This window comes from Nyctibius grandis, chromosome 1 (genome assembly GCF_013368605.1).
Source record: "Nyctibius grandis isolate bNycGra1 chromosome 1, bNycGra1.pri, whole genome shotgun sequence".
Lineage (NCBI taxonomy): Eukaryota > Metazoa > Chordata > Aves > Nyctibiiformes > Nyctibiidae > Nyctibius > Nyctibius grandis.
The window spans coordinates 68,975,062-68,991,737 of NC_090658.1; the positions used below are offsets into that span (position 1 = coordinate 68,975,062).

Sequence of the window (16,676 nt, forward strand, 5' to 3'; positions counted from 1 at the left end):
AAAAATTCCCCATAAAAATGTCCTGTACCTCTCCCGAAATATTATAATTCATTTTCTTCCTAGCCATCCAGATGAGAATTAGGCCATATGCAAGCATGCATCCACACTCTTCCTAGATACAATGCCCTCACGAACATCACTTTTTCCTTTTCTCCTCCCTAAAAACAAGAACTCAGTGGGATCACGTGGTATTTCTAGACCAGTTGTTAATAACATAATTGTCTCTGAAGCTTGTAGCAATTTGAATGCCCCTGTGGACAGCTGGCACAAAAACTAATATGGAACTAATAAATAAATAAGTTAATTAATTAATTAATACGGAGAACTTATTGGAAGCCCTCATAGAGCTTACAATGACAAATAAGCCCTTATGGACAGCTCTAAGAATCTTGGGATGTTTAAGAAGCTCACGGAACACACTATGTACTCGTAGTTGGAGCTACCTTATGGGGTGCTTTTATCTTTGCTCTTAATGGGATGCTGAATGCTGTTCCAAGCAAATGTATTTACTAGGGCACCTCAAGTCACTAGCTATTCATGCTTTTGTTCACTCCACACAGTCAGGATAATAAAGCCAACTACAGAACGTCTGCTTAATTTCCATTGTCATATTGCTGGGATTTCTATTTAAGTTGCTTTGTACACAAAAGAAAAGAAGAAAAGATTTAAGACCTTTTGGGCAATGTTCAGACTATTTTCTTTGAACTTTCAATATTTTACATAAAACATATGTAGGTACTTCTAGTGCAACGGTTAAGAACTTTTTGCTGCAACGTTCAAATTTTCCTGTTGGCCTCAGATTGCTTAAAGCACATGCATAGTCAACTAAGATGTGTACATAGATCTGTGATACTGATTACACATTTTTACCAACACAGCTAATGAATAAAATTTACTGTTAGTGTCCCTCCTATTACTCATTCATTTGGTATTCATTATTTTAACACTGACCATAATGATATCCATTAGGTTTTACAACAGATGTAATTTATCCTTATAGATAATATTATGATGGATCTTTTAATTAATAATGTGGATTTGTATCCACATTATCCAATAAAATATCTGCTGTATTCAAGCATTAATTAACATCCACTTATTTTAAAGTGGTAGTCACTACCTGCCTAGAACAAAATAAATCCTGTTTTGTAATAGAAGCTTAAATTCACCATATTCTTCAGGCAAAGTGATCGCATTTCAGTAAATAACCAGTATTTCCAGCGCTTTATGAAATGCTGCAGCAGTGGCATACACGCTGTAGTATTTATGCAAACTGGGCCTTCCCACACCAGAAAACAGCACACTCCTAACAGGCAAGAAACTCTGGAACATTATTTTCAAAGACATGGTTGACTACAGTCACTTTACACTTATTTCTGCCGTGGTTCTCCTCTACACCTCGAGCATCACAGAACAATCTCAGGTACCTAAATAGAGAATGTGATAAATGCCTTTTCAGCTCTCTGAAGATTTTGGCATTTGAATATGAAACTAAATTTGTGCTGTAAAAATGTCAGAAGGACTTTAGTAGGTCAGATCAAAATTGGTTTAGGCTAACGTCCTCTCTCTAAACATAAGAAAAATTTCATAATGTTACTAAGTAAATAATTTGTCATCTTCAACTCAAAAAGCCCTGGACATATTCAAACTGCCAAAAATTTCTGTATTTGAAAAATACAGTCTTTTGCTTTGTTACAGAGTAGAACATAGCTACACGTTCTGCACATCTTTTATGCAGAAGTGGACATAAAAATGTCCATTTTAAGTGGACATAAAAAATAAAACATGCGAAATACATACAGGAAACCTACGTAACAATTAAATAAGTTTTCCTGTGTTAAAAACACTGGGAGTCTTTGGAAGGAAACAGAAAAATACTTTCTTATAGATTTACTGTAAGCATTTAGCTGCATCCATGAAAAAAATAAGATTTGCTTGTGGGAATACATTTCATAGATCTATAGAACAATCATTTTCCAAAAATAATCTGCAGCATTTAGCCATCCAAAATACTGAAAGACAGTTTGAAAGAGCTATCATACAAAAATCTTGAGAGAGGGAAGCAAAAGCACTTACCTTTTGGAACACACCATACGTGATCAGAACAAAGTTAATACACTGTACAATGCACCTATAGCTCATAGCCCAGAATTATCTTACTTCTCAAAAGCGAATACAGAAAACACTTCACAGTACTGGAAAGAAAGTAGAGAAAGCTAAATAATGATTTACAGGAAAAGTAGCTAAGGCTAAGTTTTTCATATTTGCCTAGAGTAATACTCTCCATGGCTACAAGCCAAATATATAGACGGTAGACTGAAAGTATACTAGAGTCAGTAAAAATATTTATAAACAAATACAACTTAAGGGGAAACCTGCTGCTTTCCTTATTTTAAATAAAGCATGTGCACTTCATCAAAGGTTTTTTTTCTTGCATTGAAAATTTGGAAGCTTTTTTGTTATTTCATTTTACTTTTGTCTGTAACTTTCAGAAAAACATTAAGATTTGCAACTCTGTAAATTGTATTAACAACCGTGTTTTGTCACACATTTTAATACAGGTTTCGCAGTTTGACAAGACCACCACTAAACAGTGTAAGCACTTCTATTTAATTTGGAATTGGGGACAGTCAGAATATACTCTGAGATCTGGACAGCTTTTTTGACTCTCCCAAATCTTTCAGCTATCGTTTACCTCCTTGAATATTCCAGGAGAATCTACTATCCCAGGTCATCTACTTGATTCTATTCATTGTGGGAATAAGAGATTTTGAGTTGCAGTATTTGTTACCAAATGTTAAAACTTTTCTACTACTGCTAGCCCCTTTTCAGTAACAAAGAAAGGAAATAGGAGTGACAGATCAGCAAAGGCACACTGTGGTAGCTCAGAAAAGCTCCATTAAATGCCAGACAGGCTCAGAAGGTTTGATCTGGCAATGCCACTATCCAAAATCTGAAACAAAGTATCTCACTGCAATTTTCCTAATAGAAAATTTGAAAATTGTTTGGTGGAAAAAGTCAAACTAGTATTTTAATGAACTGTCGGCTAGCTTTAATATAAAAGCTTGAGCTTTGTTTAAGAAAGTTTGCCTTGCTCATTCCTATATTTAAGTTTCTAAGATTTTAATCTCATGTGGCTAGTTTTATTCTGTTGCATCCTTTGTTCACACATTCATCCTTTTGTTCATACATTCATATTTTCATTCAACAGATTAGACAAATGTATAAAGCTATTTGTATTCAAACGTATGTGTATATCTATCATATATTTGACATAAAACATTTAACACAGGATGGTGACAAAACTGGATTTCTGTGCATCTACCTAAACTGAACTAATACACCACCTATGAAAGAGAGGAATTATTTACCGGACTGCACATCACATAAAATGCATCGCAGCAACAAAACTGTAGAAAATTCTTTCTCAAAAGGACTTTTCATCACAGCAGACTAAACAGAATTAGCTCACACATTTAAGTAATAAGACACAGCTGACCAAACAACGTATCTATTTATTTGATTAGCTTTAAAGGCATCTGTTGTTACAAATCTACTTTGTAAGTTAAAAAATGCAGTTTCAGTCCACCAGTTTTATTTGTTTAGACTGTCTCTGTTTATTAAGTTAGGAAATCTTGTTTCCATAGCTAATGACAACAGAACACTGATCTATTCGTTTTCTTTTTCATTTTACTTTTTTTTTTACTTTTCCATCTGTTTTTTTTTAACTTGACAAACATTTAAAATGACTAGATGTATGTATAGCTCTGTATTGTTGCATTTAATTTAAAATACGTAAGAAGAAAAAGTTCATCTCTAATGACATACTTTGATCATCTGAGCTTCAAAAACACTTCACAGTAAATGAAATACTGTGCTATGGTTTTCTGGAGCATGGAAGATGCAATATTGATGGAAAACTTTGGATTACTATTCACTGTATTTATATCCATTAATATTGCTGCAAACGTGCTACCCAGTTCACAGCAAATCAAACTTGGAATTGTTTAGGTTTTGCCTTATTAACTGCACAGCACAGTATGCGCTGCAGTGAGGCACGGCTCACTAGGAGACACTACAGGAAACCTTCTGTTACAAAGCCTACTGCGTACAAGAGGCATGGATACAGATAGGATCGCTGTCCTGACTGGCTAGTCAGGATTTTATTTTTAAATGGAATTTCATTTTTAAAATTGAGCCATAACCAAAATCTTCTTTCAGGACAGTAAATTCAAGGTATGTATCTCTGGCACTGTTATTTTTAATTAAACAAATACACTGAAACCCTTAACTTGGGGGGGGGGGGGGGGGGGGGCGCAGTGAGGAATGACACCAAAAAAGCCCAGAAGAAAACTGACACAGAAGGTTGTTAAAACAACTGCCTTCACTGTGGAAAATTTTCCTGTCTCCAAAAAGAGTTAAACTAACCAAGGAACTGGTCCAGAAGTGTTCTAAGTATTTCATGATATTTGATACTTAAAGGTTTCAAAAGCTTATAATAAAATAATGAAAAATATTGGTAATGTTACAGTTGCTCTATTTTGCTCATTTTTCTGGGGCAATTACCTCTGGAAAATAAATTGATAGGGCTAAGAGGGCCAAATACATAAAACAAACTCTTCAATTAGAAAAAAGGATTCTCCTGTATCACAACACAGAGTGCCTTTGAGACTGAAAAGGCATGTAGATACCAATCAGAAATTCATCCAGCCATCTCAGGAGACAGGGGTGGTACTGCACATATTGTGAGAAACGTTAGGTACCTCTAGCGAAATATGGAATGTTCAGGCAGGCCCATTAAAAAAAACCCAAAACCCACAAAACAACCTCCCCCAAAATAAGTGCAAATATATTCATTTGGGTAAAACAATCATCTGTGTCTACTCATGCATGCTATCTGCTCTTATTGCTGTCACTCCTGTCAGTCTGAAGTTGATAGGTAATGGCCCTGTGATTCAGGGAAACTGCTGAAGTGTGTACTCAGGCTTCAGTTTGAGAGATGGGTTCATTTATCATCATAATAACCTATTACCATTGATAGGTCACAACTCATTGAAGAGACAGTCAGTCTAATTGGCTCAATTCAGTTAGCTCTGGATGTGCCTCAAGGAGACAAGCAGCGCTTTGCAGGTAATATTCAATCACCCAACAAACCACTTGTTTAATAATTCATCACAGTTCAGATTGGGGTTCTAGCACATGATTATCCCTTCAATATGCCAAATAGTCTTAACCCTTTTGTCTCTTAGATCCAGGAAGACAAAAGCAGATTCATTCTGTAGTGAAGTAAGCCTTACTTCTAGAAACTTACTGAATATTTAAAATTTCCACTGAGGTTTGCTTTCTAAAGAAATTTGTTGTAGCTAGCTAGAGTCTCTCTCTGGAAAATAAAATCTTTGCCCCTCATCATTCTCTCCTGCTAAAGATCAGCTTACAGTATGTAAACTTAATAGGAACATAAAGTAATGGAGCTCGTTTTGCCTTCTGGAGATTTAACGAAGCAGTATGGGTCCATCCAGAAATCTTTAGCAATCAGGTAATGATAGGGTAGATGAGACAGAGGGAATTAGCGTACATGAGACACAGGACCTACAGGATTTAAAGGATGCTTCATACTCTGTTCAGACATCAGATCAAAGCATGAGTCACTCACAATATTAAAATGTTTAGAATAATGACCCTATGAAAAGACAAGTTAAAACTAAACCAATAATTCAAGCTTCCGATGACTATTGTGCTACTTTCTTGTCGGTTCTTGTTACCATTTCATTGTTCAATTATTTGTCAGTATATTGCAGCTATACTGAAAACTTCCTTTACAACTGCTGCATTGTCAAAGGCTTTAAGGTTCTATTTCTTCCATCACCTTCAATGCTGTCCTGTGGTGGGTTGACCCCAGCCAGCAGCCAAACACTCACCTACCTCTCACTCAGTCCTTTCTCCCATGGGATGGGGAGAAAATAGAAGGAAGGTGAAAAGACTTATGGACCAGTGGGAAGAGTTGGAGAGAAAACCTTGATGCTGTGCAATCTCTGTTCAGCAAAAGCCAAAAGACTGGTGTGTTACCAACACTGTTTTAGCCACAAATGCAAAGCACAGCACCATACAGGCTGCAATGAAGAAAGTTAACTCCAGCCAGCCATATTACAGATGTTAAAATATTATGTTCATAGCAAACTATCTGATGGTCTGCCTTTCTCTGTCTTTTTCTTATTAAACTGAAATATACAAAAGTGATAATTTTGATGCTTACTGGATGTCTGACTGGAAATTTACTAAGTATGGAATATAATCCTCTGAAAATTAGAGTTTGTAAGGCACTCAGAGCATAATGGCCCTACCACTCACCAATCACTTATAAAAAAGTCAAGGATATATAGAATTTACAAAATTACTAATTTAATTTTTATTACAATTAGTTGTGGAACTGGTTACTTCTCCCCATAAACAAACATAAAATAAAATAAAAAGCAGCTCTTTGCATACACTTTGAGTATCAGTTTGAATTTTCGTTCACTAGTGATAACTTAATTGAATTTGTACCATTTTCAGCCATTGATAAACCACTCTCCCTTCTTCCATACTTTAGTTAGCAACGGTGCTTTATGTGTTAAAAATGAGTGACTCCTGATTTTGTTGTACAAATATGCAACCTTTTTGTTAATGATAATGGATGTAAAATGCCATTAACAAAGTTAGTTGGGTTAGGTCTCTCAGACTTACGAACTGATTCAGATTCATATGGCACCCATACAGTGAAATACGTATCACAGAAATTCACATGCATATACCTCTTAATTGCATCTGTATACAGGCGACTAGCACTTGGATTTGGGCCCGGTGCTAACTGCTTAGTCTTAAAACTTTCAATGACACAAGGTAAAGTTAGTCAACCAGGTTTAGACATAAAAACTTAGTTTCTGAAGATAATACGAGAAGAAAAGCAATGCTAATTACTATACGTAAAATGGAAATAATGGAATTTATCCATCTTGTAGAGAAGCTGCAAGTCAAGAACATTTTGAGATTGTCATATGCTACTGAGCATGCCAGACTTCAAAAACAATATAGAACACATTGAAAGTTCCACAAACGGTTTGCAGAAAAGGCTGTTTCTCTTGTGCATCATCAGAAATTCTCAGTACTTTTGCCCTTCTTCTGTACTGCCTTTTTGATGTGGAAAACAAAAGTTGAACACCACAAAATTACAATACTAAAGCTCAGTAGCATCATGCAGTGTTACTAATGAGTTCTAAACTCAAGAATTTCAATTACATTCTACTTCATGTTTTAGTAATTCATTTAAATTCAAAGTAAATTGGGGGGGAGGCAGGTAAATCAAACAGAAATAGCAACCCAGTTATTCACAAAGGGACATCTGGAAACTGAACTGAACACTATCTCTTTGTGGCTCTCATATCTTCAGAATGACCTTTCCAGGAGCTCTGATGTATACCCTTTTGGTGATGGGTGTAGATTCCTTCATCACACTCCTGTGCAACCCAGTATCAACTAGATGCCTGGACTATAAATTCTGTCAGATTAATATAAGTGGAAAAGTTGCGTAAAACTCCATTAAACCCTTTACTCCCGGGTAACCTGTGATCAGCAAGGAACTCCATATACAATTTTCAAAGGAAATGCTTATTTGCTGAAGAAGTACTTAGCATGCAAAGGCATACAAGAGTAACAAAACCCCCACATATCCTCTCTTTCATAAACTTCAGTTTTCCTTTGCAGTCTTAAGTAACCACTGTTCAATTTAGCTGTCTCTAGCTTAGGAATTGCCATCACCATGCTTTGCTGCATGTTGATTAGCACTCAGTACAAATCGCCAGATATATTAATTCTTTCAAAGTAAAAGACTTTTTTTTTTTTTTTTTTTTTTTTTTTTTTTTTCTTCTGCTTTGTTTGATCATTCAGTATTTTAGTATTTGGGATCAAAGATAAGAAGAGTAAGACTTTTCAATCTGGCAAGCATATTTCCCCAATTTACTTTCTTCTTCATTATTTCCTAACACCCCTCAGTATTCTCGCTCTAGCATTCACATACCTTCTTTTGTGAAACTACTTTTATTTCCTGCTTGTTCCTCCATGTTTCAACTGCCACTATTGATTAAAACCCTTGCCTTCAAGGCAGACTTGGGTAAGCAGGTAATGAGATTTATGAAATAATTTCACCAACAATAAATTTCTTCTTTTCTCTACAGTCGTATAAGATGATTTTAGCACAAAGAAATTAAATGTATCTTGGGATACATGAAATACTGCAGTCAGTGAACCCAGCTAGCCAGATTCTGAGCCCTGTTTCAACTCACTTCCGAGGCACAAAGAGGCTGTAACAGTCTACTGGGCATCCTTAGTTTTCCTTGCAATCACAATAATGGCTGTACTTGAACTGTCCCGACAGGCTATCCAAGCATCATTAAAAGCATTAATGAGGCACAAAGTGTGCAAAATTTACTTATGTCTTGGTGGTTCTTTACAGTCATGGATAGATGAACCCCGAATAGGACAGTCCTGATACTGTTTCAATTTGTACTGGGGATCAAGCAAAATTTGGCTAGCCACAGCTGTGAAAGAATGCAGAGATCTACCCCTGCTTCATTTTGGGGTGCCTCACTGAGACAATATTTCAGCAAAGATAAAGAATCGAAACCCAAACATGTAATACAAATTAAGCAAACTTAAAGGAAGCATCAGTCAGCTGTGGTTCAGATCTTTAAAATGTTTTGCTTTTCACTTGTATTCCTGCTATGTTTGTTTCATCCTTTCAGTATATGAATTTGCCTATTATCTCAATTTTTAGAAGCTACAGTGAAGTAGGTGCTAATAAAACAGCACATTTGGTGTAAGTTGAAGACATCTTCATACTGTTGACTGAGTCTGATTACCATGGTGACTTAATTTCAGTCAAGGCAATTTAGATTGTGATTTAAAATAAAATTACATTATTTGTATTAGTTTCAGGTTTACTTCTTAATAAATAAAAACATATCAATAAAGTAAACCAGCTTTTCATCAGAAGAATGCATTCAAATATGAAAGACAAGATACTGAAGTAGCTGTCTTTACAAAAGATATTTTTCTTTAGGTTCAAATGAATCATTTTTATTTTCTGCCATGTGTTGTCTGTTGACACTACTTAAAAAAATCTGAATATCTGCAGCAACTGTGAATAACTTCAGGGGCGTTAAGGTGAACAGAGATTTCTTGCATATTATGTGCTGCTGATGCCTATTACTGTTTCTTTTACAAATATGGATAACTTGCATATAACTTAACTAGTTCATCCCACTCAAACTTACAAGACATTAAGAATCAATAAATGTCTGTACGAAATTGTTTTTTATATGTTATGCCTTATACTTGACGATCACATTCCCTGCTCCATCTCCAATTTCCTTTTCCAAGCTTGGAGGTGTTCTTTGTTACACATTCAGATCTGGGGCTGAAACTCATTTCTGTGGAGAGGGTATAAAAAAGGCAAATTCATCATGAAGTATTGGACTTACCATCACTGTGGAAAAATCCCTCACACACTTAGCAGATACTTCAAGCACTGCCATTATGTGACTTGGCAGTGCTAGGTTAACAGTTGGACTTGATGATCTTAAAGGTCTTTTCCAAGCAAAACTACGCTATGAATCTATGATTCTATGATTCTAAATGGTGGCCTGCTTGGACTTGGACAACTCCTGTGCACTAGGGAACCAAATCTTCTACGTGAGGGCCTAAACTGTCCATATAACCAACTGAAAGAAAGAAGTATCTTATAAAGGCGCACAAAGAGAGATCACATCAACCCACCTAAATTTCACTACTTTGCTTCCCTGACAATAAAAGCAATACGGGCACATGCTCAAAAAAATCAGTCTGCTGGCTAAATTTAAGACACAGCTCAGTGTTGGAATTATGTAGGCTAGGTCACTTGCTGCTTTTCATGAGGCCAATGAATTTCAAAACAAACTGATTGTAGAAAAAAGTAGCTTCCAACAACAATTTAATTTGCATCTCATCCATTTATACCAAAAGGTGTTAAGTTAGATTCTTCTCCTTTTTGAGGCAGGCAGTAAAAGCAAGAAAAAGAGTTGTGGATCTATCTAACTCTATTATGTTCTATGAACAAGAAAGTCTTGAGATCTGAAACCATGATAATACTAGATGAAGCTTTCTGGGTTTAGATGCATTAATAATTCAGGACAATTGATCCTGGCATTTCTGTTCCAGCTGATTATTGTATTATTTACGCTTCTTTATATTTTGGGTTTCAATTCCCTCCCCTCCCCTCTGGGAGCTGTAGACTGCAATTTGCTTTGCATTATTTTGCCTTTTGCATAAGAATTGCCTAAGAAATGAAAACAAATGGAAGGAAATAAACATAAGAGCCACAAGGACCTAGCTTATAGTTATTTTATAATTCAGTATTTAATCCTGTGAGGTATTCTGGGCAGTCTGCAATAGATACTATGTCACAAAACAAACTGCTCACTCCATCCCAATCTTTAGCCTTCCGCATTAGAGTACTTTTAAAAGGCTGACAGATTTTTAAAGTTTGTATGTATTGACTACAGGCTTATTACAGTGTCTTCATTTCTAGACTCAGAAATATTGACTTCTGTAAGTCAACAAATAGGTTACACAGCTAATTATAAAAGAACAGGCAAAATAAATGAAGTGACAGTGTTAAGCCAAACAAGTCCCCTTCCTGTTCTGTACGCACAGACTCTACACAAAACTTTCAGCTCTTGCGTTGGTTTCAACTCAAGGTCAGAGAAAGAACAATGTATCCACCATATGGCTGCTTAAGTCTACAGAGTTGACAAACATGATGTGCTAGAATTTTTCCAAGAGATAACAAAGCCTTTTATTCAAATATCTTTTGCTTTAATTTTTAATATGCTCTGACTTCATGAAGGACTAAATTATATCAACTTTACTTACACTGAATGGGATCATGCTGTACAACTAGTTCAAATGACTCCTGTAAAACAACATTGGATGCAAGAAACTTCTTAATCTGAGTAAAATCTGTCAGGAGGCAAATAGTGGTTTTGAGCAGAGGTGTTTTAGGGTTTCTATCACGCTGTTGGCAGTCTGAGTAATGGTAGCATTAACATCTGGTCAAAATCCAGACAGAGGAGTTAGAGGGGATGTATTATCTATTTTCTGTATGACTGCTGGGTGTTGAGACCTAACGATGTTGAGAGACCTGGATTCTAGGATGGCCTCCACCTAAAGGCTGAACTAATCCGTGACAGCTGACCAAGGGCAGTGCCCGTACCATCTGAAAGAGGCAGAGTAGATCTCCATGGTTAAAGCTGGCCCCTAGCAGAGAAAGGAACATAAAATTTGCAGCAGCAGAGAGAAAATAAAGCAGAGAGACTTTCTCTAACCAAAGATGGATGTTTCCTCATGGAATCTCAAGTGGCCTCAGCTGCCCCTCGTGTGTGTGTCATGGGGGGGGGGGTCATATGTTTATTTAGATACGCTCCATATCAGGTTTTCTTTCAGCTCATTGTAAATGGCTTCTACTCAGCATACAAATTATCAAATTACTTTTTGCCGAAGTATCAAAGAGGCAGAGTGTATATATATAACATCAGACTTCTGAAACATCGCAGACACCTAACCCTTCCACATTGACTTTAAAGAAACAAGTGTTTCACCCCATCCTGCTGAGTTTGGTATCTAATTTTAAATTAATTTTATACATTCCTTTCAGTGCTCTGGTCAAACATTATCAGAATGTCACTCATAACACTCTCGGACAAATTTAGAAAATATTTTAGCATGGACAAAAGTTTGAAATAAACTTATAGATCCATTGTCAAAACAATTTAAGAAACTGCTAACAAAAAACAAATGGGGCTTTCAAATACCTAAAATGTAATTAGAGTTGATGATAGAATAAGACAATTTTTCAGTAACTAGAAGCTCTAACAGACCACAAGACCTCATGATTGCTCTAATTCTTAGTTCAGTAGGCTATGATAAGGTAGGCAGGCAAGGAGATAAACTGTTTTATGATACCTACTAAAACCTTAATACTAGCCATTTTAAATCTGTTCTCCCAAATTATCCACTAGACATTTTATTTCTAGAAATTAAATTCCTCCAGATTATTCCCAAACGCATTCTGCATCAAGAAGAGTGTTCAGTTTTTCAGTTCAAATGCATATTATATAGTCAGACAGGTAAAATATCTGGCTTTAAAAAAAAAAATCTGTATTTGTACAACAAAGTTTAAGTTTTGGTAGCAGCATATATATTTAGAAGACTAAAAGGATATGATAATGTTAAAATAATTTGCTCATGTTCTACACTCAGAAGCATCCTATTTATAACGCTTTTTTTCAACCAAAAGAAGTATCTGGATATGGATGTAAAAGAAGCAGATAGCACACATATGGCAGTCAACACTGTGGAGGTATATGCACAGCATGCCAACTTTATATGAAAAGAACTATTTTAAATAAGGTTTTTGAGCTATATTTGAAAACTAGGAAATACAGGATGGTTACTACCTTTTGCTACTCAATTTTATTTTGGGGAATAGTATTAAAGAGCAATAATTTTAACAATAAAAAGGAAAGGCAGTTTTCTGTGACACAAGGTTTATAAATTACAATAGAAGTGTTCATCTTGATATAAGATTTCCTAAATCGCTCTCTACATTTCCTAAGACAAAGATTCTTAAAGAAGCTTGCCTGCTCCAAGATACCAATTATTCTACTGTAACACAGCTAGCAATCACTCTCAAGTAAAGATGTTTTTATCTGGTTTCAGCTATTTGGTTTTATCCACTTTCAGCTATTTAGAGAAATGTTTTATAGAGTTTACAAATAAGGACTCTCAATATTCTGTTTCTATTTCTCTTTCCATAGCACAAATCATATCGCCTAAGCATGTCATTATGACTATAATTTACATGATGCACATGACAGTTAAGATGTACTGTGGTAATTTGTGAGTATTATTGTAGTATCAAAAATGTATATGGTTCAGTTATTAAAGTAAATCGCTTCATTCATACAGAGATATCTGACAGTAACCACAAAGGACCTCCAAATTACACTGAAAAAATATCTTCCACATTCAAATAATTTGTGCAGATTCTTACCATTATTTTGCTCACTGAATAGAAGCAGGATAAAATTCTGTCTGGAAAAGTATCAGTTCATATCTCAGGGTAAGCTCACCAGACATGGAAGATTATAGAAGAAACTCTCCCTTGCCCAGCTAAATGAGCCTGATTATCTTTAACAATTTATAGCCATGAACAGGATGCCCAGTTCTTTGGAATGATGCTATTTAGTTTCAACATGCTCACTTACTTTCTGTCATATTGATTTTCAGCCAGCAGGAAGAAAATAAATAAATAAAAGGCTAACTAGTCTGAAGAGACTACAGAGGAAAATGTGCTCAAGTGTATTAGTCTTAGCATTTTCGATAAGTTTTAGCATAATCGAGGTTAGAGTAAATGGAAAGCTGTTTAGCTTTCTTCACATTTTAGGACTCATTCAGTCCTCAATTCTACTCTCTGGAAAAAAAAAAAAAAAAGAGATTTTCATGAAGGTATCATGTATGATAGCAGAAAGTCTAACGGTGAGAAGCCTGATAGTCAGACCACTAAAGCATCCATGACTTTAGAAAGCAAATACTTGGTATTAACCTGCAGGGCTTGAATATGTGTGTACGTGCACACATGGACACATGCAGATTGGATAAATACAGGCATTAGAACAGGCACAGAGCTCACAACAGCATTTCCTGAGTTCTAGGGCAGAGAGCTCCCCACACACAAGTTTCTTGCCAAACATTAAAGTTTTGTAACACACCCCCACAACATCTGATACACAACTTGCATCTCTGAAAAGCAGACAAGGGAACTGGTTTTCAAAGCTGAGGACAAGGTGGGAAGAGAACCACACACCAGCTAATTCATTCAAAAAACAATGCTGCGAACTACATAGACTTCTCTAATACCTGACAGCAGAAGCCTGATGAGGGCTCAACTTAACTTTTTGCCTCACAAGGATACTCCATACACCTGATTCTTTTCTGCTTGCAATCTTGCTGGTCAAATAGCTGTCCAACTGAACCTTTCCTCAGTTCCATCCCACTTGAAAGCCTTGCTTCTTTTCTCAATAAATCAAATTAGCGTTTAGGCAAGTACCATCTTCACTTACTTTGTTGCCCAAATAAGAACTGGGTGCACTCCAATAATAAGTCTGTGGCAGTACTTTTCGTGCAGCCACGTTGCTGATGCTAAACTGCGGATGCCCACCAAATCTCTTGTGCTTGGGGGTAACTCTGATGAGACCAGGTAAGCCAGTCAGATACCAGCCATTCATGTCTTCTATCTATAATGACATGAAAAAAACACCAAACCAAAACACATTACAATGAGAATCAGGACATCAGTCATTTCAACAGTCACAGCCTCTCATTCTTCCATTTTAGAACAACTGATTGGATTTATATGATCAATAGCAGTTTAGGAACAAAGGAAACACCAAAGTAATAACAGCAAAAATTTCTCTTATTGTATGTGACTGGGAGTTATAACTTCTGAGTAGTTTGAAGTAACCACAAGTATTTGCTTTCTCTGCTTCATATGGCCCACAGCGAGCAGGAAATTCTACCATACAAGCATATGCATAAGAATATCTCCAATGTTATAGAAGTTTTCAGTAAATAATATCAGTCACAGAGGGTACAGAAGATGAGTTGTCAAATGGATATACATTTTCTGATTGTGGTTGACAGCATAATTTGTAGTTCTAAAGCCTTACAACTTGCAAGTTCAAATATACTTTTTTTAGAAAGCCAAATCAAAGCTGGATGGCACCAGAACTTGAATTTCTGAAATTTCATAACTAGAAATGAATCATCAGAGAAGAGCACACTATTCATACAAGGACAGCTTCTGGAGCCTGGATACAAGCAGAACAATAAATTAGGTCAGACATGGGATGGAAAATTTTCCAGATGCTGGCATGTAAATGAGCACACTAGGCATATATGATTTTACTTGCAGACTTCCAGCATATCAATACAGACAAAACCAGGAGCTAGTAGACCTGGAACACATTTCCCAAACTCAATCTACAGACATGAATATGTAGCATACATCGTTAGAGTAGAATCAGTGTCTGAGCTTTGAGAACTAATTTAGAGTATATTTGCAGGCTAAAGATATTTTTCTACAGCACAAATAAGAACAGTAGGTTCATCTCCCTTTCATATCCTTTCCTAGGAATGCAGTATGCAAAAGAATTTCACTCAAAATGCCCCCTGTAGGGCATCTCTTTTTCTTACATAAGCTGTGTGTTGTACATTTAATGTTTCAAAATTCTTAATTGTTTCAGGTCTAGAAATTTAATAATGACCTCACAAAGAGGTTGCCCTATGGATATGTTGCATTTAACTCAGGACTGATTATGTATGCACATTCCAGGATTGTGTTTATGCACATGGTTTCATTTTTGACTGTTATAACTTCTTTTGCACTTCTCACTGTCCAACTGCACTTTTTCAGAACCTTCTCACAAGGAAGAGAAACAAAGCTTATAAGCATTTTCTTTTGGATAAATGAAAAATATATGGGGCATAAAAGAACATGCATGATTTTATAATAAGATGCACTCTGGTGACAATGGACAGTGACAACACACAGAAAAACAAAACCAATGACATGTACTGATATGGCATGATTTTTCTTACAGCTCTGTAGGTAAGGTGCGACTGTGTGCAGACGTTTGTTTTCCCGGAGCAGAAACATTCCTCGCAGCCTTTCGGATTATTTTGCTGCAGATTGAAGAAACCTGGTTTGCAACGATCACAGTTTTCTCCTTCAACATGCTCCTGGAAATGCACATTAGAGTATTACCTCAGTTGTCATAGATTAGAACTTGAGATCACCAGCTTTATACTCTGCAGGATAGTATAAATGCAGGACTATAAAGACATTTGTAGGAAAGACTATTCTTATTTGTGAATATTAGTAGCAAATCCTCTACACAATGAAAGTTACTATAGCTGCATGTAAATAACAGGACAAGGAATTCGGACATTATAAGATTTTTAATTTTTCTTCTACATGAATGGACATACCTGATTTCAGGGAATAATCTAATTTATTTTCTTTACACAGAAAAGTGTCAGAGGGAAAGGAAATATGGGACACAATGCTACAGCCTCAACAACTGCCGTTTGTAGGTATGGCTGATGATAAAATCTGTTCATGCTCAACTGATGCAAACTACAGGTACATAGTATTAGTTGTACCAGTCATTCAGTATATCAGTTTTTCAGTGGTCTATCATTAATAGACCTGGTTGATTCTGTGATTCTGTAATAGCTGAATTCAGGCTAAATCCAAGTGTTAAAATGGCTGCATTTCTTCTTTCCGTAACTACATGTGTTTGCCAGCTGCGCAGCCAGGTCTGCGAACTCTTCCCCTGCAGAAAGCCAGGCACTAAACATACATGAGAATTCTACGAGAGGAAACGGCCTCAAGTTGCGCCAGGGGAGGTTTAGATTGGATATCAGGAAAAATTTCTTCACGGAAAGGGTTATCAAACATTGGAACAGGCTGCCCAGGGAAGTGGTGGAGTCACCATCCCTGGAGGTATTTAAAAGACGAGTAGATGTAGTGCTCAGGGATATTG

At 36.2% G+C, this 16,676-nt stretch overlaps 1 protein-coding gene across 1 annotated transcript in view; it reads right to left on the reverse strand.

Moving 5' to 3' along the window:
- LAMA2 (laminin subunit alpha 2) overlaps window positions 1-16,676 on the reverse strand; it is a 400,132-nt gene that overhangs the window by 201,814 nt on the left and 181,642 nt on the right. The window contains 2 exon segments of the mRNA XM_068416012.1: window positions 14,193-14,366; window positions 15,730-15,870. Coding sequence (XP_068272113.1) covers window positions 14,193-14,366; window positions 15,730-15,870 — 315 coding nt within the window.